The 23354-nt window shown below is 43.3% G+C and overlaps 1 protein-coding gene across 1 annotated transcript in view; it reads right to left on the bottom strand.

Annotated features, from left to right (window-relative positions):
- The window catches only part of ARHGAP28 (Rho GTPase activating protein 28), a 74436-nt gene extending 52674 nt beyond the window's left edge, over positions 1-21762 (bottom strand). Inside the window, exon 1 of the mRNA XM_009931453.2 lies at positions 21510-21762. Within this exon, the coding sequence (XP_009929755.2) occupies positions 21510-21640 (131 nt within the window). The 5' untranslated portion in view covers positions 21641-21762. The remainder of the gene's footprint in view (positions 1-21509) is intronic.
- Positions 21763-23354: the final 1592 nt, after the last annotated feature.

Below are 23354 nucleotides of genomic sequence, written 5' to 3'. Positions count from 1 at the left end.
GAAAAATTCAAGATATTTGATAAAAGATGGTGTTTTGAAAAGGCTTTCCCAGCAGCACTGTCAAAACTGAAGTAACAGCCTCCTTTCCCAGCCATCCTACAGGACATGCATTTTTAACTTACTTGGTTGTGCGTTACGGCAGATGGGAAAAAACATGTGTTTTAAAGGAGAGGTGGTGAAATCCGTCAATGTCACTCACACAGGACACCTACAAGTGCTGTCTGATCAAGATGCCCCTTACCCCCTGTCCCACCAGCATCCGTGTCAGAGGTGTGGGTGCAAGAGACCTGCCAGGAAATCCCAGCTTGCCAGGGCTGCAGTGCTGTGTCTAGTATTCTGGCCCAATTCCACCCTACCTGGAGGCCTGTTTACAGTACTCGTAAAATTTCAGTCTGGTGCTTACACCGCCTCTGCTCATTGCATTTGTTTCTGTGTGCTGTGAAAATGTTGTTGTTGTGATTACTACTATTACTATCATTATTAAGTACTGGAGGTGTGAGTCAGAAGCAAAAGCCTCCTGGGTGCTGTGCTTTATACCAGCTACACTGAAAAGAAAAATGCTGTTTACCGTCAAGAGCCTGCAGCCCACCTCTGCCTGTGCAGAGCGCCATGCTCCCTGGCCATGTCCTGATTGCAGCTCAGGCAGAAAATGTCATTTTATACCCCTAAGATAGCTACATTTCAGAGATGGAATTGCTTGTTTCTCACTACATAAACTCAGAATGTTAAGGATATAAGAAAAGCGTAACAATAACAACAAAAAGTTGGATTCTTTCCTATATTCAATTACATGGCAATTTTAAAGCTACCCTCTTGGGTCCTACGAGGCATAGGGCTCTGATCTGATGAAGAATTATTTCTAGCCTCAGAGGGTATGGACATACATGTGGACATACAAGGGCTTAATGTAACCAGTGATCCAGGACTATACTTTGTCTTTTTCAAGGCCTAGGCCAATTTTACAACCGAGGAAAAGAGATAAATACTTCCTTTACTTTTGTTTCTCTTTCTGGCAGGCTGCTTAGAGAAAATAGCAGCTGTTTGAAGGTGGCTGGTGGTTGCAATGCTGGCAAAACTTTGTTGTGGGGGAAGCGGAGATATGGCAGGGGTCAGGTGAGGGGTGGGGTTTCTGGGGAGTCTGGTTTTCCACGTGGCTAAAATACCTGGTGTCTGCACTTTGGTACCACAGCTGAGGCACTGCAGGCCACTAATACACACCACACACTTACGTACATGTACAAATGCACACGTGAGCACGGGAGAGACCATACCATGGCGAATGTGTACTCTGAGGATTTTTAAAGCATTGAGTAATGATCAGCTGATAGGGAAAATATGCAGCCTGACCCTGAAACCAAAACCTTGAGCAGGCTTGCCATGACAGCAAAAAGTGTCTCTCCTTGCTTTGTCACACCTTTCTCATTATCGTCTTCAGCCTGGTTACAGATCTGGCTATAAAATTTGAAAATTTGCTTAGGATTTGTAATTTACAGCTGCTCTTTGCAAAGATTCACTGTTATTGGAAAGAGATGGAAGTTGAGTGCACAGAAGGTGCACATCATGGTGACAGCTGTGTTTAGAGTTCTCGAAGTATTTCATACAGTGTACACTGTCAGGCGCACCATGAGTTCTGGTTTCCTCGGGATTTCTTGATTTGATTTAACAGCCCATTGCCCCTGTGGAATATATGCTGACAATGCCTGAGAATTTATTGCACACTCTCCCTTCTCTTCTGAGGTTTTTCTTTTTCACAGGTTGAGCAAAAGAAGTTTTTAATAACTCCAGGTAGGACCTCAGTTGAGGCTAAAATATTGTCCCCTGGCGTTTCCTCAGAGGCCAGTGGCCTATACTGGAGTTTCCGCAGTGGGCAACCAATGGCCTAACCCTGTTTGGCATTGACTATTCAGAATAAAATGGGGATTGGTGTGGGGTGGAGAAGGAAAAATCTCAGTCAGAAATGCCGGGGCTCAGAGCCGGAAAAAGTTTTTTTCCACAAACCAGAAAAATTAAGCAAGGGCTGATTCCTGTGAGGTGCTCAGCACGTTGGCCACGATCCAGGAAAGCACTTTATGTTAAGCATGCTCTGAAGGGTGCCGTCAGGAACAACCTGAGAGCTAAGTACCTGGCAGGATCAAGCTCCAAATGGGGACCAGACATAAACCAGATGGCATTGTGTTAGCTTTGCCATACTAATAAGATCTTTGGTTTGCATTGTAATCTCTTTCTCTCTTACTTTCCCCTTTCTTGCTTGCCTTTTCTATAAAACAATCCATAGGTGCATTGGGAGAGGAAGGCAACATACTGAAATTGCCCCCTATCAACTTTTCACAAACATGGACTTAAAGCAAGACCTGGGAAAACCACTGCTTCTTTTAAACACAGATCTGACTTAATCAGTGGTGCTTGGACGAGGACCATCAGGAGTTCAGAGTTCCTGAAGAAAGGAAAATGCTGACTCTGCCTTCTAATGAGCTCCCCAAATGTGTGTGCTGAGTGGGCTGTTGCATTTGAGAGCATCAGCACCTGCATCAGAGGTTGTTCCAGTGCCTTGGGGTTTTGTTGGATGGGGATGGGGGCAGGTAGGATGGCTGAGCAGGGACAAAGGGAGATGGCTCTCTGCCTATTCATAAACCAGCTTCAAACTGAACTGAAGTGAGACTGCTGCCATGTAGTGCTCAACATTCCTGCATCCACTGAGGTCACCTGCCAGAAGGCAGTGGGAAGAAAATAAAACTCAAGTTGCCGCTTTGTTTTTTTAAACAAGCTCCTGGCTTTCCACTTTTTCCTTTCCAGCACAGTTACAGCTATCTCCAAAACTTCCTCAGACCTGTGACTTGTGCAGATGCCAGCTTTCACATGGATGTTTTTGAAACTGAGCGCTGCCTGACTGGAAGCCGTCCTAACTGGAGCCACTTTCCTGCAGGGAGGGCACGTCGAGCAGCTGAGGTGGGATGTACGCCTCTGCCTCTGCGCTGCTGATACTGCTTACTCTGAAGACGAAGCCATCTGGGCTCAGGTCCAGACCTTGGAGCCTGAATTAGGACAAGCTGCCGGGCTACTGGGAGGGTTAGGGGTATTTCTCCTGCGTAGTCTGCAGCTATCACTTGTGCTGGAGCTGTGCAATGTGTGTGGGTCATGCAGGGAGACTTAGGAAACTTCTGTGATCACTTTAGCGTTTGGGCAACTGGAAAAGGAGCTGACAGAGGTGCCATGCCTTTACTTTCATGACTGCCCTTGAGCGGCCTTGGAGAGAAATTTTAGATGAATTTAGCACATGTTCTCAAAGTTATTTGTGCTGTGGATCTTGCACTGGTGAATGATCATACCAGTGAAATGGCCAATATAAATCAAACTTCACTCGATAATCATTTTTGTGAGGATGCCTGATGCTGTGTCATTATTTAAGAAGTTGACAGTGGACTACCATGGCCCAGAACTTTTGAGATACAAGGATTAAAAAAATGTATTTTTCCTATCTCAGAAGGTGGTGGTGGGGATGGGAGGAAGCGCTAATGCCCCTATTTTCATATCTATGTATCACCCAAGAAAATTTCATTCTTAGGTGTAGTTATGGAGTTCTTTTTGTCCAGGGGAAAGAATTTCAGATACATGTGATTTTAAGAACTAAGACAAATAATGTTATTGCTACTTCTGGGAAAGTTCCTGGTTGACAACTAAGCTGTATTAACTACCATGTGAAAGCTTAGTCCGTGGCAAATGTGACATAATTCACAGTTATTCTGCCATGAAAGAGGCAAAAGCTTAGTTAAGTTACTTTTATTTGCCCTGTGCTAAAAGCAGGTCCCTGGACAGTTACAAAAGTTCACTTTATAAGTGGTGGCTTGTTAAGTCATCACAACTTGCTTGCGTTTCTGTGTCCTAATAGACTAGGAGGGAATGAAAGTTTGGAGATAGCTGACTACCAGACAGCACCTACAGGCTTGGTGGGAATTTGACAATAACTTTTGATCAAACAAGGAACAAAGTGAAACTGAGCCAGTTTCTGTTTGTAAACTGCCTATTCCTCTAAAGTTTCCTCTAGAAAATGCTCACACAGATGCAGTTGTCACATCTCCAGGAGGTATATGAGTCATTGGGCAGCTATTTTGTTAATTTTTCCTACACTTTCAGTCCATATGTCGGCTACAGGCAGAGCTACAGTACTAAAAAATGACAGTGAAGTTTTCTGGCCTCAGTGCAACACTTTGAGGCAGAGATCTGAGCTGGGAGACCTCAGAGCACCCCCTGGCACATTGACAGTCGAGCTTAGAAGTTGCCTGAATCTGTCCTTTATGAGCAACTGGACAACACAATTTCCCCAGGTCGATGTCTGTGATAAAAGCACAATTCAACAATTTTATATGGAATATTTCTCTATGGAACAGAATATGAACAATAATGTGTGAATCAGAGAGAGCAAACACTGCAGGAAACAAAGGGCAAGTGCTACTAGGAATACATTTATGATAAAGTTTGTGTCCAATGAAAAATAAACAAGTACAGAAACTCAAAGGAGCCACAGAGTTGCTCTCATTATTTATCTTGTCCTTAGGGTTAAAAACAGCCCATCCGTCAAAAGGTGTTCAAAGTGCTTAGAAATAGAGTGAATCAGGCAGCTTTCTTTGGTGCAGAGAATAGAAGTGTATAAGTCAAAAATTTTCACTCTAGATATTATCTGGTTGGTTTCTTCAGGCGAAATATACTAATTGAATTTTTGTTAGGCAAACATTATATTGTAGCATGAGGTCACAGCTAATCAAGAAGCTACTCTCTTATCATAATTTCCAGGGAAGCAGGACTTTCCTACTTACATATTGTATAGTATAATTGTCAAAACTCAAACACACTGTAATAAATAATTTGACCTTAGACATTTCACGGATTGCATCAAAGAAATGTACAGACAGGACCTTTCAAAAAATTTCTCCCATAATATCTGGTATGAATGTATATTTTCTTATGCTTTCTTTGTTGAAATGCCTAGTGACATCAGAGTGTTTCAGTTCCTTGTTTAGACTTCGGAACAACTATTTTGATTTCAACAATCAGTATTTAATATTCTAGTCACAAACTTTCTTTTCCACAGAATACAATTACAGAACTTTTCAACAGTTTTGATTTCAAGAAGTCCATGATTAAATCAGTAATTTTAATAAAGTACCACATCAAACCTAACTGTTGAAGTTGAGATTCATTTAAAATAAGCTTCAACTAAAGGATTTTGCATGGTGTTTCATCTACTTTCATCACGGCTTTGGGCTGTCCTTCACTACTTCGTAATGGAAGAGTGTATCAGTGTATCTACTCAGCAAGATCTCTTCCAGTGCTGTCAAACATATCTCATTTTCAAAGACTGACTAGCTGAGTTTTGTCTGATGACAAGACAAATGGAAATGAATCCCCATCATCTGCGTAGTGAAAGTATTCACATGAAAGCATCGTTGTCATAAAAGTAGATTTTAGGTGTTCTCTTTTTTGCTTACGTATTTTCTATTTCTTCAATTAATAGCCACTTTATGCTTAAGTTTTGAGTTTTCTCTCCAGTTCCTTTAGATTATTTAATGATTGGAAGATTCCTTGGTTAGGTTTCTGATTGGTTGATTATTATTTTCTTTTATATTTACATAAGCTACACACACTGAAAAATGGATAGGATGAAATAAATCTCCACCAATCTTCTAATATTAGGCACCCAGAAATTACATTTATATTCATTTAAATTGATGTCTATGATCAAAATCAATTCAATGATTCATCTCTAGAAGGCACACCACCAACTGCAAAGACCAAAATGGTTTCCCCATTCTCAAAATCTGTAGGACTTATGGCAAAACCACAAAAGAGCAACTCATCAAAAGTCAAAAGTAATATCAAAAGCAGAGAGAATATCGCGGGTAAAGGAAAAAATCCCACAGTTTGTTACTTACAGAATTTCTTAAAATCTAGCCACTTCTTTCCAGCTGCTGGGCAGAGGATAGCTGTGCATGAGGCAGAGAGACAATCAGTACATCCTTTGTTACCGGTCCACACGTCTATTTGAAGTCTGCTAAAGAGCAAACTTCTGAGCAGTTACATAATGACAAAATAATACGAAGGAAAAACACATACATGATTTTGCTTCAGTTCTTTTGCTTTCTGCACAGCAATTCCCATGAAGATCGCAATGTAGAATATTTTTTTTGCTGTTAGTATTGCTCACTTCGGGTTTTTATAGCTGCTTGGAGATTTGCATCATTGTATTATATTTCAGCTAATCAAGCATACAAATGAACAGGAATGCAGACACACAGCACTGTAAAAAACACAGAAGGAAGTTTTTTCAAACAAAATCCCTCTGTTAGGCAGTGGTTCCAATGATGCAATCAGAATAGGAAGGAAAGTCTGTGTTGCTTCATTGTTTTGTTTGGATTTTGGGGTCCAGTGCTAGCTTGTGATAATATTTCCATTCGTAACTACATTTCTCTGAGGGCAATCCAAAAAGGTGACTACGATGAATTTAATAGGAAAAATATCCATTGAACTTGGTAAGTTTTTCCATCATGAATGACCACTACAGAATTGACCCACTCAGTTATCTTTGCTGTGTAGTTCAGTAGTTTTAGCTAAGTTTATTGTTTTCTATCAAAGTCCAATAAATGCACAAGGTGGAATCAACAGAAATGTAATTACAGAGAAATTAAATAAATGATTCATCCCTGTGAGGAATTTAAGAGTTTTTAAATAAGAGAATGGAATGCATAGCATAAATGACCAAAAAGCAGCACTTCAACATATATCAAGGATATAGGGTTGGTTGCAGGGACATCTAGATCTTTAGAGACAAACCCAAAGCCTATTGCTGCCAGTAGGACTTTTTGGATCTGGCCTTAAATTGTGAGATGTCAATTACACTTGTAATCCAAAGATTCAACTTTCTATAACATCCACAGTTCAACAGTTTAAATAAACATGTCCTGTCTACAGACATGACATATCTGAATGGCCCATCACAATGTAATTATAAACAGGATTTTCCAGGTGGCATGTACAGAGCACTGTATGATCTCTCTGGCTTTAGGTAGCATGGCTTAAAAGTGAGAAAGCCCAATGGTGGCAGAAATCTTAGCTTAAACAAACAGGATTTTTCCTTACATCTCCCAAACATAAAATGCACAGCAGCAGCTTTGCAAAGAGAGCAAATTCTTTTCATCAAAAGTAAAATTGTTATTGAAGATACAGAAGTTTCCTCCTCTTCTGTAAGAATATGTCACTCCTCTCACCATACGTAACTATGTGTTCTTCCTTGTTTATCCCTGAGACCTACTGACTGCTTTCAAGTGATGTTCAGAGATGCTAAATATGGTCTGCTGTAACCACATTATAGGGCATTACTCATTTTATAGGTTGTCACAAATGATGAAAAAGTGGTATTAAGTTAAGCTTTTAACCAAATATAGATCACAGAAGAGCACAGAAAAATAAATGATGAGCTTATTATCTTCAGCTATACCCATTGCTTACGTATGTTGCTGTCAGTGAATGTTGTAAGACCCTGTGAAGATGGCCAAGGCCATAAATACTCATTTTCTGTGAAGATATCAGAGAAACTCTTGTCACTAGCTATTATTTTCCAGGCTGTTTCTGATACCTGATGCAAACTGCTTCACTTAATTTCAAAGACGGATCCAATACTAAGTTTAAATTTGTTCAAGGTCTTCCAAGATTGGCTATCAAATGTTGCTACTGCTATGTCCAGTGAATTCATGGGGTGTGGCTATCTGCGGACTTTAGGGTAGCCCCACAGATGCAAATTGTTTCAGTCTTTGGTTCATTTCTATTGTTGCACAGCCTGAGGTCCCCTTTGGTTTTGATGAATTATAAAAACTATCCCAGTGGTGGAAACTCATCAGCAATAGTCTCAAAGGAGGTAACTTAATCTAGCCGTCCACTCTGCTGATATAATTAGGAATGCACTATGTCAGCCTTTCAGGGTTTAACTACAGCTGGCTGGGCTCAAGGCAGTCTCAGAAACCAATCTGTTCTTAGTAACACCATCTCCTTCACAGAATTACAGACATACTTTCAGCAGATATACCCAGATAGCTGCTGAACTACGTTTTTCCACCCACTTACGCAGTGGTCAATTTTTTTTTCAGCATAACTGAAGCCCTGGATCAATGCCATGAAATGATTCAGAAACCAAAGGCTGGACTGACAGCTCAAAAATAAAGGTTATGAACCTTATTAACAGTGTTTGAATGGCTGAAATCAGCCTCTGAACATCATCGTATTCTTGATCTGTCTGATGAGATTTAATCAGAAAAGAGATTCTAATGGATATTCAGCTGCTGACTGGCCTATCTATTGTTCAAGAAATAAAAGATATTTTAGGCTCTGTTCTCTAGGAAAGTCAGAACCCCACTCTTCACATGGATTAGCCAAGTTAGGGGAAAATAATCTAACCTAATAAAAATTTTAAATCTTCTTTATTCATGAGGACTAGCTCTGGATCCCTGCTATACCCTTGACACTTCTACTGGAGTCTGCAGGGATTCAGATGATGAATACCTTCATAGTATTGTCAGTAAGCTTTCCTAACTGAGTATCACAAGCACCACTTCTTTTTTGTGTGCTTTGCTCTGGCAGGAATCTGATTTGCACAAATAAATGATATATACCTGTTGTGGTTCAGGTAAGTTGGATAAAGCTTTCCCTCCAGCCTGCAAAATCTTTGAGAAAAATGCGGTATAACTTTGTACCTATTTACATTATGCACCTAGACCTGAAAATACCCGTTCTAACCTATTAATCGGTAGAGTGGCCTGTTCAGAAGAAAACATACCATTTTTTTTCCCTTATCAGTCCTGAAGCATTAGTCTAAACTCTGAATTCCAGCCTTCAAGTTTCCACCTACAGCCGTGTCAGCAGGCTGGACACAGGCTCCTCTGGGCCAGCAGCCCTATAGCTGTGGTAACATGGCACTGTGCCAGCTTATCGTCTTGGGCAAAATGCTGTGCTAACATCACTCCACAGCTCCTGGACACAGGCAAAGGGAGGCCAGGTTTGCTTGTGGCCACCCCATAAAAAGATACCCTGAATTCCTCTGTTGTAATCGTTACGTGGTAATAGTGAAATTCACTAAAGCCGTGGATTTATTACCTTGCTGTTAAACCTGAAGGTGTCAAACTGAACTTTGTTTTGCTTTTTCATTGCTTTATTTGGTTTTATTTGATTTTCAGTAGGTGTCAGAGCACAGGCATCACAACTGGACCTTAAATACCAATAGTACATAAATATCAGTGTCTTCTGTCTGAGAGCAAAAGAAAGACTGTGAATTAAATAAAAAAGCAATACACCTCTCCTTGCTTCAGTAAGTCTCCGTGTAAGTAGGAGAACGTTAAATCTGAAAAGTAAAACTTACTCTGCGTTTTAGAACTCTTTATAGCACAAATTGGCAGGGCTCACTGAGAGGGCTTTAAACTAGATTCAAAGGGGGAAGGGGACATAACCCAGCTCACTAGGGATGAGCCCAGGCTTGGCATGCCAGGGTCAGGGGTGAGACTGACAGCCCAGCTCAAGTGTGTCTACACCAATGCGTGTAGCATGGGCAATAAACAGGAGGAGCTGGAAGCCATTATACAGCAGGACGGCTACGACTTGGTCGCCATCACAGAAACGTGGTGGGACAACTCGCATGACTGGCATGATGCCATGGATGGCTACAGACTCTTTAGGAAAGACAGGCCAACAAGGAGAGGTGGTGGAGTTGCTCTATATGTGAGGGAGCAACTGGAATGCATTGAGCTTGGCCTGGGGGCAGATGAAGAACGAGTTGAGAGCTTATGGGTTAGAATTAAGGGACAGGCTCATATGGGTGACATTACGGTGGGTGTCTACTACAGGCCATGTGACCAGGAGGAGGAAGTTGATGAGGCCTTCTACAGACAGCTGCAAGCAGCCTCACAGTCACAGGCCGTGGTTCTCATGGGGGACTTCAACCACCCGGACATCAGCTGGGAAGATCACACAGCTAGGCAGACGCAATCCAAGAGGTTCCTACAGAGCATCGATGATAACTTTCTGATGCAAGTGGTGGAGGAACCAACAAGGAAAGGCGCTCTGCTGGACCTTGTATTAACAAACAAGGATGGACTGGAGACGGACTGGTGGAGGATGTGAAGGCTGGAGGTAGACTCGGCTGCAGTGACAATGAAATGGTGGAGTTCAGGATCCTGCGTGGAGGAAGCAGGGCCATAAGCAGGATCAAAACCTTGGACCTCAGGAGGGCTAACTTTGGCCTCTTCAAGGAGCTACTGGGAGGAATGCTGTGGGCCAGGGCTCTCGAAGGCAGGGGGGTCAAAGACAGCTGGTTGCTCTTTAAATGTCACTTCCTTCACGCCCGGGACCGGTGCATCCCCTTGAGAAAGAAATGGAGCAAAGGAGGCAGGAGACCTGCATGGTTGAACAAGGAGGTTCTAGCGGAGATCAGGTGGAAGAGAAAGGTCCATGGAATGTGGAAAGAGGGACAGGCCACTTGGGAAGAATACAGGAACGTGGTCAGAGCGTGCAGGGATGTGACGAGGAAGGCCAAAGCCCACCTGGAGTTGAAGCTGGCAAGGGAAGTCAAAAACAACAAGAAGGGCTTCTTCAACTACATCAATAGTAAAAGGAGGGCTAGGGACAATGTGGGGCTGCTGCTGAATGAGGCGGGTGTCCTGGTGATGGAGGATGCAGAGAAGGCAGAGCTACTGAATGCCTTCTTTGCTTCAGTCTTCAGTGCTAAGACTGGCCCTCAGAAATCCCAGGCCCCGGAGGTAAGAGGAGAAGCCCACAGAGAGGATGACCTTCCCTTGGTCGAGGAGGACTGTGTGAGGGATCACTTAAGCGATCTAAATGCCCACAAATCCAAGGGCCCCGATGGAATGCACCCACGAGTGCTGAGGGAGCTGGCGGATGTCATTGCTGAGCCACTCTCCATCATCTTTGAGAGGTCCTGGAGGACAGGAGAGGTGCCGGAGGACTGGAGAAAGGCCAGTGTCACTCCAGTCTTCAAAAAGGGCAAGAAAGTGGACCCAGGGAACTACAGGCCGGTCAGCCTGACCTCCATCCCGGGAAAGGTGATGGAGCAGCTTATCCTGCAGGTCATCAACAAGTAAGTGGAGGAAAAGAAGGTTATCAGGAGTAGTCAACATGGATTCACCAAGGGGAAATCATGCCTGACGAATCTGATAGCTTTCTACGATGACATGACTGGCTGGGTAGAGAAAGGGAGAGCCGTGGATGTTATCTACCTCGACTTCAGCAAGGCTTTCGACACAGTCTCCCACAACATCCTCCTAGGGAAGCTCAGGAATTGTGGGCTGGATGAATGGTCGGTGAAGTGGATTGAAAACTGGCTGAAAGGCAGAACTCAGAGGGTTGTCATCAGCGGCACTGAGTGTAGCTGGAAGCCGGTAACTAGTGGTGTCCCCCAAGGGTTAGTACTTGGCCCAGTCTTGTTTAACTTCTTCATCAACGACCTGGATGAAGAGTTAGAATGTACTCTCAGCAAATTTGCTGATGACACCAAAGTGGGAGGTGTGGTAGACACACCGGAAGGCTGTGCTGCCATTCAGCAAGACCTGGACAGGCTGGAGAGCTGGACAGAGAGGAACCTGATGAGGTTCAACAAGGGCAAGTGCAGGGTCCTGCACCTGGGGAGGAACAACCCCATGCACTAGTACAGGCTTGGGGCAGACCTGATGGAGAGCAGCTGTGCGGAGAGGGACCTGGGTGTCCTAGTGGATGACAGGTTAACCATGAGCCAGCAGTGTGCCTTGGCTGCCAAGAAGGCCAATGGGATGCTGGGGTGCATTAGGAGGAGTGTGGCCAGCAGGACGAGGGAGGTTCTCCTTCCCCTCTGCACTGCCCTAGTGAGGACCCAACTGGAGCACTGCGTCCAGTTCTGGGCTCCCCAGCTCAGGAAAGATGAGGAGCTAATTGAGAGAGTCCAGCGGAGGGCTACAAGGATGGTGAGGGGACTAGAGCATCTCTCCTACAAGGAGAGGCTGAGGGAGCTGTGCTTGTTCAGCCTGAAGAAGAGAAGGCTCAGAGGGGACCTTATAAATGCTTACAAATATCTGAAGGGTGGGTGTCAGGAGGATGGGGCCAAGCTCTTTTCTCTGGTACCCAGTGACAGGACAAGGGGCAATGGGCACAAACTGAAGCAGAGGAAGTTCCACCTGAACATGAGGAAGAACTTCTTCCCTCTGAGGGTGATGGAACACTGGAATAGGCTGCCCAGGGAGGTTGTGGATTCTCCTTCTCTGGAGATATTCAAGACCCGCCTGGACAAGGTCCTCTACAACCTACTGTAGGTGACCCTGCTTCGGCAGGAGGGTTGGACTAGATGACCCACAGAGGTCCCTTCCAACCCCTACCATTCTGTGATTCTGTGAACAGTGCTAATTAGAGACATTCTCATTACCCACAAGAATATCATACCCCATGTTAGAATCTGGAAAGAGAAAATGGGCCTCTAAAGATGTCCTATGACAATAAATGCCCCATACAAATGGGCAATTACTTATAACTAGAATGACTCGTTGCGTGTCGTATAATGTAATTAACAGCAGAGCTACTTGTGTTCAGTGTAGACTAAGGCAAGGTAGTTTGGCTTGCATGGTCTTAGCATTGCCGAGTATGGCACAGTTAACTTCAGGCCTGGCGTAGCTAAATCTTAAAAAAATTTTTGGTAGTTTAAAAAAGCCATGAGAGCTGGAGTCCATTAAGGATGAAACACATCTTGACCACACAAAACAACAGCAGAGTCAATATCCGTCCCGAAAATCTGAGGTGTGCTTCCTGAATACAGAACATGGAGGTCCTGTAAGCTGAAGAAGGCTTTTCGATAATTGATATAATAGGTGTTTTTCTTTGCTTTTTTTTAATTGCTGCTCTTTGTCAGAGGCAACAGATGGCTTGAAGATACATGCTTGAAGAAGATTCCAGTTAATTTTTGACTTATAGACTAAGTAATTCTAATATTTGCCATAAATTCTGTGAATTGCAAATAACACATAGGTAGCCTTAAGCTTCATGGTCCATCTATGGACTTGTGCATATTGTACACAGATACATGTAAATAAGCATAAATTTAGACTTAGAGAAACCTCACATTTCCGGTAATGTTATCCTTAAATTCTCAAGGTTTAATTGCTTTTGCTAATTGAAAGAGAGAAGAAGGGAAGAAAGGAAGCAAGAGAGGCAGCTTCAAAGGATGACAGCAGATCACTGGGGATTATGAGGAAATGCGTCCTCTGAGTGGAAGATTTAAGAAGGACCTTACACAAGGCAGACACAATTGTTCCAGCAGGAGGCTAAAGACTGCCACAGACACGTCTCCTGTGCTTGGCCAGCTGTCCCTGCTTCCTTCTGCCCACCCTCTCTCCAAAACTGAGCACTTTCAATGTGAAATCCTGCTGCAGCCTGAGTACAAAGGCTTCCCTTGTCTCTGTTCATCAGGATAAGCTCACTGTTTCCTTTCACTTCCTTGCACCCGCATGATCTGGGCACCATCTGGCCCAGAAAAGGCCAAGGACAGCCAAGCCAGCAAAGCACCTTCAGTAAATGCTGTAGGCTGCCCCACTTCATGTTTCATCTGTACCTACAACAAAGATCTTGTATTCATCTCTGCTACATTCAGGCAAATATTTAGAAATCAAGTTTTCAAAATATTCAAATAATGGAGGGAAGCATTGCAGAAGGAAGACAGGACTATTCACCATTAAGTTTTACTTGTCTAAGACTTCATACTAACAACTTATTCTGCAAGAAATCTGTTAAATAGAAAGTGAACCTGAACTGAGACAAGAGATAGCATAATCAGATCATGGCCTGTAAGAAAAATTATTGACAGCAAATCTGAATTCTGATGGCTTGATCCCATTTCCACTGAATTCAGAGGTAAGACTTCCATTGCTCTACCTAGGTATCCATTAACTTAATCAATGTGTTTAAACAAGGCTCATATCACACTTGATCTTCCACTGTCAGATTTATTATTGACCTTTTATTAGACTAGAATATAAAAAAGACAGAGCATTTCTTGTTAGACTGAATACTACAACTATCCAGTTCTTGCCCTCATACTAATGCTAACCTAAGGAACTGACATTCTCACTTTTAGATTCCCTCTCGACCACTAGGTATGATGATCACTGGGCCAGAAAATAGGCCTGGATGATATTTTGTTCTGAGCTTTTATTAGCCAGAGAAAGAGAAACTTATGAGGAGTAGTCTCTCCATCACCTAGAGTTTGCATAGACTAACCCAGAGTGTGGGCACCTGCAAACTCTCTGATGTTTGCAGGGTTGTAGTTAATGAGGAACATACCACTCCGTGAGTCAGATTCAGACCTTGAGTAAATATGTTGTTCCTTGCCCAAATCTGTCCATTGGCAAGCAGATATTTTTCTGATTATCTGTAGTAAAATATAAGGACTTACAGCCCTGGAGCTTCCATCTCTGGCAGCAAACTGTGAGAGTGACCTGATGTCTGATGTCCTGAGGTTCCCCAACTTCCCTTTTGCTTTACTTGTCTTTCAGCTGGTGAATGATGTCAACCCAGCTGGATTTCTACATCTAATAGAGGTTTTGCATATATACTCCCTTCTATCTCTCTGTGTTGGTAGAGCTCTTCTACCCTCCATAAAAAGACTTATAGTCTTTATTTTGCTCATTATGTGCTCAGAGCAACTTCTACAGAAAGAAATGCTATAAAAGGCTTGTATAGTCCTCAGGTACAAATTCAATAATGGCGACACTTGGTATCAGAGATTTCTGTCTCTCCTTTGTTCAGCTGCTGTCTGTCTAAACATCTAGCATAGGTCCATCCTAAACTGGATGATTCCACACATCTGAAAATCCAACAGGTTTACAGCAGCCAAGTATTACAATAGCATCGTAAATAAGAAAACATAACTGTCTTCAGAAGAACAAGCTGATAATAGGCTCCCTGCTCCAGTGTTCTGCTCTCCTCAGAGATGAGAGGCTCTGGCAGTGTCTGGAAAGTTAACAGATACAGGCAGGGGAAGAAATGAATTAGAGAGACGAGGGATCCCTCACACAGCATCACTCTTTCCCTTGCATTAATTACAAGCGATGCCAGCTCAAGCAGTTCTGCTGACCTCTGCTAAAATAGCCCTTCATGGTAATAGGGGCTCTTTTTCAAACAACCTGTCTTTTGAAACCATTTCAGCTTTTGACTTCAAAATCATCACTTAAGTGCCATTCCAAAATCCATTGCCACATGTGTCTGGTGGGACTCGGAGGTCAGGTCGACTGTAAATGACCCTGCCACACAATGTTGTTTAGGAGACGGTTTTTTTCTCACTCTGACTCCTTTTGTTTTCACACAAAGACAAGAATCAGTTCACATACCTGTCAAGGTGGGCCTTCTCCTGTCCTACTTTGCTCTCCTCTTCCTCCCACCACCTTTTCAGTTCCTGGCACATACAATAGGACTTGGAAGACCACAGTGGGGCTGTTTCTACTGAAAGGAGGAGGCAGGCAAAGGGACCAAAATCCTAGAGAGGAAGCCTGGCTGCAGTCATCAGCTTGGGACGTGATTCTCAACACTCTTCTGGTTTCTCTCCTGTGCACTTTTAATGCACCCACTAAGGTGGTACTTGAAGGCTGCAAAGAACATGGTTGCACCCCAATGGCGGACGTGCTGCCTACCATCCTTGCTCTACTGTGCTGCCTGGCCAGCTGGAGAAAAGCACCGTGGTGGGCCAAGTGGCTGCTAGTACTGTGGTTAGCCAAAATCCAGGATGTTAACTTGATTGTTTGCTATGGATATTTCGCACTATTTCAGGATGTGATTCTATATTTGTACAGCACTAACCAGATGCTTTTCAGATAGTACCCTAGAGGGGACTTTTACTAGGCTTCCATAGTCATGTCTTGCACTTCCCACCACTGCACATTTTCCACACATTTACACTGAATTATTTTGATCTCGTGTGCAAATATAACACTTTACGGTTCTTAATTCCTGGCTGTTTATTATGCCAGTGCTGTCAGTCTGCCAGATGCAATCTGAAGGTGTCTGTGTAGGGCACACAGGGCTCTCAGGTCCTATGTTATTTTTGTGGGCAGCTCCAACCCTCGTGTAATCAGAGATAAGTGACTTAGTTAAAAATGAATGGGGCAGCTGGCTAAATGCTCAACCAGACAAAATGATCAAAGGGACAGTGCCAGATGTTTTCCATCAGCTCTACATGTGGAAGTACCAGGGAGAGCAGCAGGAGTACCAAACTAAAAAGAAACCAGAGAAGCCAACTCTAGTTTCAACCATAACATGAGGAACTGGCTATAAATACTACATTCCTCAGTGAGGCTCCCGGAGGACATTCTGTAGGTATTTCTAAAACCTACAGGAAAAGAGTGTCTGCTATTGTCTGCCTTATTTTTATGCATCCTCCCAGTAAATGTTTTATTAAGAATTGTCATTCTTAGCATCTATGAAAATATGCTTTAAAAATACTGTTCTATAAAGCTGCTAGAAATTATAATTTTTTTTTTTCCACAAAATGTATTTTTACCCAACTTGTGCCAATACTGTATTTTCCTAGACTACTCTTTTGTGGGATTTTCTTTTGCTACTTTTAGTACATTTTAAAATTTAAATTTTGTAGGTTTTGAGTCCAAGTTACTGCAAGAGGCCCAAGTCATTTCAAGTTTTAGTGTGGAAAAGGAGCCAGCTTTTTATTTTTGTCTTCTGGGGAAGTTTATGGTAGAGTGAGATAAACATCCAGAATAGTTGAGGTTGTTTATCCTGCATCACTTAGGAGACATTCTTGACATCACTTGTATACAACTGGTCAGGGGAGCTGCTCAATCAATGCTGACAGAAATTAAACCCAGATCACCCAGCCTCAGGGCCTACAGACCTTACTTCAGTGCGATACAATCTGCTTCTGTTGGAGTAAAAACAAACCAAATTTTTGTGCATAAGGGCTCCTCCTCCAGTTTTATTTCAGTCATTATTTCAGGACACTTGACCTCACCATGACATATCTCTGTAGTATCTTGGGGGTCACAAAAGGGGTTCAATATTTCAAAAGGATCTGGTGCCCTGCTTGTCCAGTGTAATGACTTTACAATCAGCCCCAAATCTGCAAGTCTTAGACTTGGGCAGCAGGGATCCTGGAAGGTACCAGCAAGTAATTCAAGGCAATGCTGAAACTTCAGAAATTTTTCTTGTTCTTTTTTACCTCTGTAGTTTAGTAATGCCCACCTGAAAGTCACCCCTTGACAGTAGGAGGAGGGAGATATGCTGAACATGAAGATATTGGAAAGGCTTTTCCCTGAAACAGCTGGAAGTGCCAGACTTGCCCTTGTCTAGGAGAGAAGCTAAGAAGGGATTTTGGCTGCGTCATTCAGTGGTGCTGAAATCCACTTTGTCCTTTACCTGTGTATCATGCTCCAAGGTTTGGTAGTATATGTGCTGCTCTTTGCGTGGGTATTGATTATAAAGATGTTTATTCCATGTATAAACAGCTCGATGTGCCTTTTAAAACTGCTCTAAACCCATTCCGCAGGAACAAAGCCCATGAACATGCTTTTTTCTTTCCTCTGATTCTTATCTCATGCACGTGTAATCGTAAGCCACTCATTGAGTGGAAATATCTGTGACTTGATGTGCAGGAGGAGTTCTTTGCTGGTAGATGCGATAGTAACAAATGGGCTGGGGAACTCACTCTCATACTTGAGTCAAGGAAAGCTTGAGCATGACTCACTTAGGAATGCTTTGTACTCCCCTAATTGCATAATTACCTTAGAGAGCTCAGTGGCCATTTGGCGTGGAGGTCATGCCTGTTTCCTCTGAGTACAGGAATAACCCCTCCTAGCTTCTCCTAGCAGGATAAAAAGGAGATGTGAGGAAGATGTATGGCCGTGGCCTCTCTTTTCCTCTGTGTAATCCGGGAGCAGTGTTTGTGCACAACTACAAAGTCCTGCATTCTCTGAAATGAGGAAGGAAAGTTGACCATTACTTAACATAAATCAGCACTTTCACCTTTGCACAGAAACAATATCTCTATTAAAAGGGATAGTGTGATATTCTAGGGCATTTGGTACTGGTACTTGTGACATCTGAGTTCTAATAAACGGGTTAAAAGTGAGGGGGATGCCGCAAGCACAGGAACCTTCCCCACTATGCTCATAAGCCACAGAGTTAGTATAACTGCCAAGCAAAGAAAACAGGTCTCACCAACACCTTGTTCTCAAAAGCAGTAAGTAAAAAAAAAGATCTGAATAATATAAATGCTATCAACAATTGCTATCATGCAAAGCAGATGACAAGCGAAGTGAAAGGACTTGAATGTCCCATGAGAAAAATGGAAAATTAACTTGCTAGTTGCATTAATGGAATTAAAGGAAGATTTGACTGGTGAATTCTCCTGGACCTCTAACAAACTGAAGAGTGCAGTTTTCAGGGATCACCTGATGTGTGGAACTGGTAAAGTAAGTAAGTCTGCAAGATGGAACAAATGGAGAAAGAAATAAATGAATTATATAGTAAGCTGAGGAGGAGATATTTGAGTATAAATATTTTTAGTCCCCCTGATGTTCACTTGTTCTGGAGAACGGCTGGAATTTGTGGTCTCTTTTCTTAACCATTTGATTAATGTTATCCAACTATAAATTAGGAAGCTAGAATTCTCCTTTGGAGACTGGTGACATCATCACTGTGTAGTCAAACTTTCATCCCACTCTCCCCTTCGTTACACCTATGAATTTACCATCCTTCACTGCACATTGATACATCTTCCATTTGAAGCAGCTAAAGCACATCTTCTCCTGTCCCCCTTACAACCCACCAGCTAATACCGCCTAACATATGATGGGGTATATACAGTCCTCTCCCACTGGGCTTAGGAATGGAAATACTTGTGGCTGCTATACTTCATGCTGATGGTAATGTTGCTGGTGTATGTTTTAGACATGTGCACAGGATGCCTGCCTGACTGGTCCTTCAAGAGTTGTGGATGGATGAGAATCCAAGCGGTCTGATGCATCTAAGTTACTCTATTGATGGCAGCTTTGGTGTCCATGGGCTTCTCAGCTCTGTACCTGGATTGGCAAGAGTGTTTAAGACTACTCATTTGTTTAGAGATTCATAATGGCTACTTAAATTTTTCCTTCTTTTTTATCAGAGTATTTTTAAATAGTGGGAAGCAGACTGGTTTAATGCTGACTGAGACTGCATTAGCTTCCCCTTTCTGTGCGAAACCTCTGCTTAGAAGGTTCTCAAAGTGAAAGTGTTCACAGGAGAAAACAAAAAAAACTGGGAGACACTCAAATCCAAGTTTGTCTGGTGAGTGGAGCTGTTCTTCTGTTGTAAGGGGAACATCACTCCAAAGCAAAAGAAAAGTTTTGGGGAGGGGGAAGGAAAAGAAAAAGCTTGACTCCCAAGATGAGAGAGAACTGGTCAGCAGTTTATCAAATCAACAGCTAATGTCCAAGACTGATTCCGTTCTCATGGATGTGCATCGAAAGTATGGACTTCATTAGAGCTACATCTAACTAAACCTAACTGAATTCAGAGGAAAGTCAGTCTCTGGGTCCCAACTGCTTTTGCTATCAAACGAAAAATAGACAACACCTCTGTTGCATGTTTTTTCATATCATTCTCCTGGAGAGTCAAGGATTAGCATATGCCGTAGTGTGAGTGGCTGCCCTAGGGATCAAGGAACACCAGACAGAGTCTACAGTAAAGCTTCTTGCATTAGGATGGCGGCAGAGGAAACTATACAGAAAATGCAGTCCAGGAAAGAGTTGTCAGAAGATGAAGTAGGGATTAAGCCAGAGCCTATTTTACCATTTGCTAAAACGCTCAGTGCATTTGCCTTCATGGATTCTGCATTCCAGAGGACTGCATGCTGGGTTAATAAAAACCCTCTCTTGAGCAGGCTTTGGAAACTCAGACGGTCACTGACTGCCCAGATAGCAGAATCTGGCTATTGCTATTAGACAGCTGCAGGAAGCTAAGGACAAGAAAGGGGAGACAGCACCAAAACATTAGGGTCACATAGATGTATAGAGAGACTCATGGCTTTGCCACAGGGCAGGAGCTTCCAAAATATGTTCCTCATCAAAATGCCAGGATCCTCTTTTCTTTTTTTTTCAGGAACCACACTTCGCACTTCTGCTTTTTTTAGGTGATACGTATGTGATTTAAACCCTCATATACCCTGACCTTAAGTTTCAAGAGCATTTTAAAACAATTAGCACACCGACAAGAAAAACAGCAAACCACCACATTTCCGTTGCTCACAGACTTCAAGGCAGATTGAGTTTAGCATTCTTCCTTGGGGAAGAAATGACATGCTCCCCAGTAACCCAATGCCAAACCACTGCTCTCTGTTTTGAGTAGCAAATGCCATTCATACTGCATCTAAGAGCCCAGACTGTGTTTCTTTTCTTAAGATGAAATTGTGTATTTTGGTACTGGTCTCAAACAACAGTTTAACAGAACAAAGGAGTTATCTTTATGAGACAGCCAGGGAAATGCACAAAGAACAGGAAGATGCAGCTAACCTAAATAATGACATTGAAAACAAAATAGCTATCGGGCTATAAATAAACAACATGAAGTAAATATGATTATTTTTATTAAGAGAAGACACAGACTTAATTCCTGGGCATAAGGACATCTACTGTTTCCTCAGACTTTAGTTCTCATTTTTTTCAGCCAAGCCACAGAATAGCATTTCCTACTTTCTTCAACTTTTTACAGTATGAACTTTCATGACACTTCTTTTGGAGAAAATTGCAAAACCCAGACACGTATGTTTAGGAGAAAGGTCAGATGTTCTAAAACAAAAAATTTGCCCAAACTGCTATTTTTGAACTGTACAAATACACGCATTCTTACAGAGCGGGGAAGTAAACATACACATAACTGCATTAATTAAGACAATGTTTAGTTTCCTGCAACCCAAAGGAATTTTCGTATTTATACTAAGTCGTTAATGATGCAATCTCCTATTGTGTGTATCTGGGTGTGCAAAGCAGCAACTGCAATTTCACAAAAAGGCAAGGGCTGGTCCTGACCTGGTGGGAGAACGGAGAAGGAATTAAATAATCCTCTAAACCAAAGCCAGAATCAACTTTCTGAGCACCAGACTCAGTCACTCCAGCCTTCTCATTTTCCGTAATCCAGTCCTTAACGACCTGAGCAGAAGCCTGATTCACGTGCTTTTTTTCCTGGGGATTGTCTTGTTGAGTATCTTGGGCAGGAAACTGGCCTGATCTGTTGACTTACAAGATTTAAAATAAGCACTCACATTTCCCCCTCCTTACCAGCGGCACTGGGCTGAATCACTTCCCTGGTGGAGGCAAGAAATGTGCGAGAGCAAAGTGCTCGCGAAGTGGCTGAGCGATCGGGAGACGCTCTTGGGCTGACATAGGGTCAGCAAAACCCGTGACTGACACCAGCGAAACGTCAGGGCATGGTACCGGTCCCCATCCCTCAGGCTTTACCTGCTGGTGGGCGAATGGCTGGACGGGATGTCCTGCACAAAGCTCTGCTCCATGCCTGGGATCCTGGCTGGGCTGTGGGGATGGTAGGCTGTCAGGACCACGCTGCCCGAGTCCTTCATCTCCATGGTCATGGGCGCATGTCGGCCCCACTGCCGGTGACAAAGTTGACCGGGGCGTGCTGACGGGCCCCAGTGGGAGGGCGAGCTGTCCTGTCACGAGCGTGAGTGCATGGCCCGGCTCCGGAGCAGCCTCTTCCCACCATTTGCTGTCAGGAGAGCTGTGTAACTGAGACAGGGCTCCGCTCCCTGTCAGGAAAGCTGGATTAGCATATATTCAAAAACACCGCCCACAAAACAACCCACGGGGAAGTTACTACGTTCCTAGGAAACTAGAAACCTGAGATAATCCTGTATGGCACCGAGCGACCGCCAGGAAAACTTCTTGCTTGCTTTCTTTGTGTTCCCTTTTAAGAGCTAATTTCTTAATACTCCTCCTGCTGCTGAAAGAGTCTCGACTAAGTGAAATTATTTGCTGGCTAAGCAGCAGGATGAGTGGAGAGCTCTACTCAAACACAAAACGTGGTTTGGCAGAGCAGGGACTGACACGAGAGATTCAGAAACCAGCCGGGCTCTGCTCTGTTTAAATAATCAAGGGGCAGGAACCTTGATTTCCTACATGTCGGATTATTTCTGTGGTAGGGAACTGCACTTGCTTTCTCCTGAAAACAGATTAAACTTTCGTTTTGTCTGATATGGCTGTTTACATAGTTAGAAGGGGACTGGGAAATAAGTGAGCTATTTTTACAAGAGTGTGCGTTCATCTGGAGCAATCCCACAAACACATACACTCCAAGGCGCTTGATATTTTTTCATACTTGCGCTTGATCTTTGTATGCTAATTAAATGTTTTTCTGTCAAAAGGAAACCAGTAATCAAAAATATCAGGGTCCCGTTCTGGAGTAACACCCAGAGAAAACTCATTAGACAAAAAGAGATAACTCACACATCCCTTTAAATTCCTCTCCCACTTCTGCAATGTTTGGGGGGTTTTTGAGAATAAATGTTTCTTATAAATTCCTCTTCCTAAAACCTGTTGTCCTGCCTATGAAATCATGGGCAAGATGTTCCTTGATTTTACCCTCCGACTGCTTTTCAGCCGCAGGTCTCTGAGCACCTTGTGAGCACGAGGGCAAAGCACCAGCGTCTGCGCAGCTTTGTCACGGCTGTGGGCCGCGTCCCCCACACAGGTGTTGTGCAAAATGCCTGCCGGGCTCCTCTTCCATGCTCCTCCTTGACTGAAGGCACTCTTGCTAGCACTGCTGTGTAGCTGCTAGCTTACACAGTGGGTCTCTCCAGCTGGCAAAGCAGCTCAGATTTTGAAGGGCGCAAAAATGGTTCATCTCATTTCCACCTTTACCCTGAGCTCCTTATCCTGCCTGCAGGGGCAGGACCATTTCAGTCAAATATGTTGCTGCGACTCACATAGGTAGTGCCGAAGTTAATTTTAAATTAGCCAGCATAGGACACTGATAACAGTATGCTTGGCAGCACTTCTTGCCAGACTCACCCAGGAAGCATAAATATTTGAACACGTGGAGCCTCTAGGCTTGCTCTTGCTACGCTGTTAACATTTCCTGGATTAAATATTTTAAAGCCAGGTTGCCCATGATAAAATCACGGTTACTTCCATGGCAGCGTGGAGGCCCGCTGGGACCCACCATGCAGCCAAGTACATATGTTATATATGAAGGATAAGGCTCTAAGCTAACTCTGGAAGCATTGCCTACTGCACATGGCATCAGGACTATCCCGCAGTGCTGCCAGCAAGGACCCATTTGCATGTAAT

This window comes from Opisthocomus hoazin, chromosome 3, assembly GCF_030867145.1.
Source record: "Opisthocomus hoazin isolate bOpiHoa1 chromosome 3, bOpiHoa1.hap1, whole genome shotgun sequence".
NCBI classification, from domain to species: domain Eukaryota; kingdom Metazoa; phylum Chordata; class Aves; order Opisthocomiformes; family Opisthocomidae; genus Opisthocomus; species Opisthocomus hoazin.
This window is presented reverse-complemented; position numbering and strand designations above follow the sequence as displayed.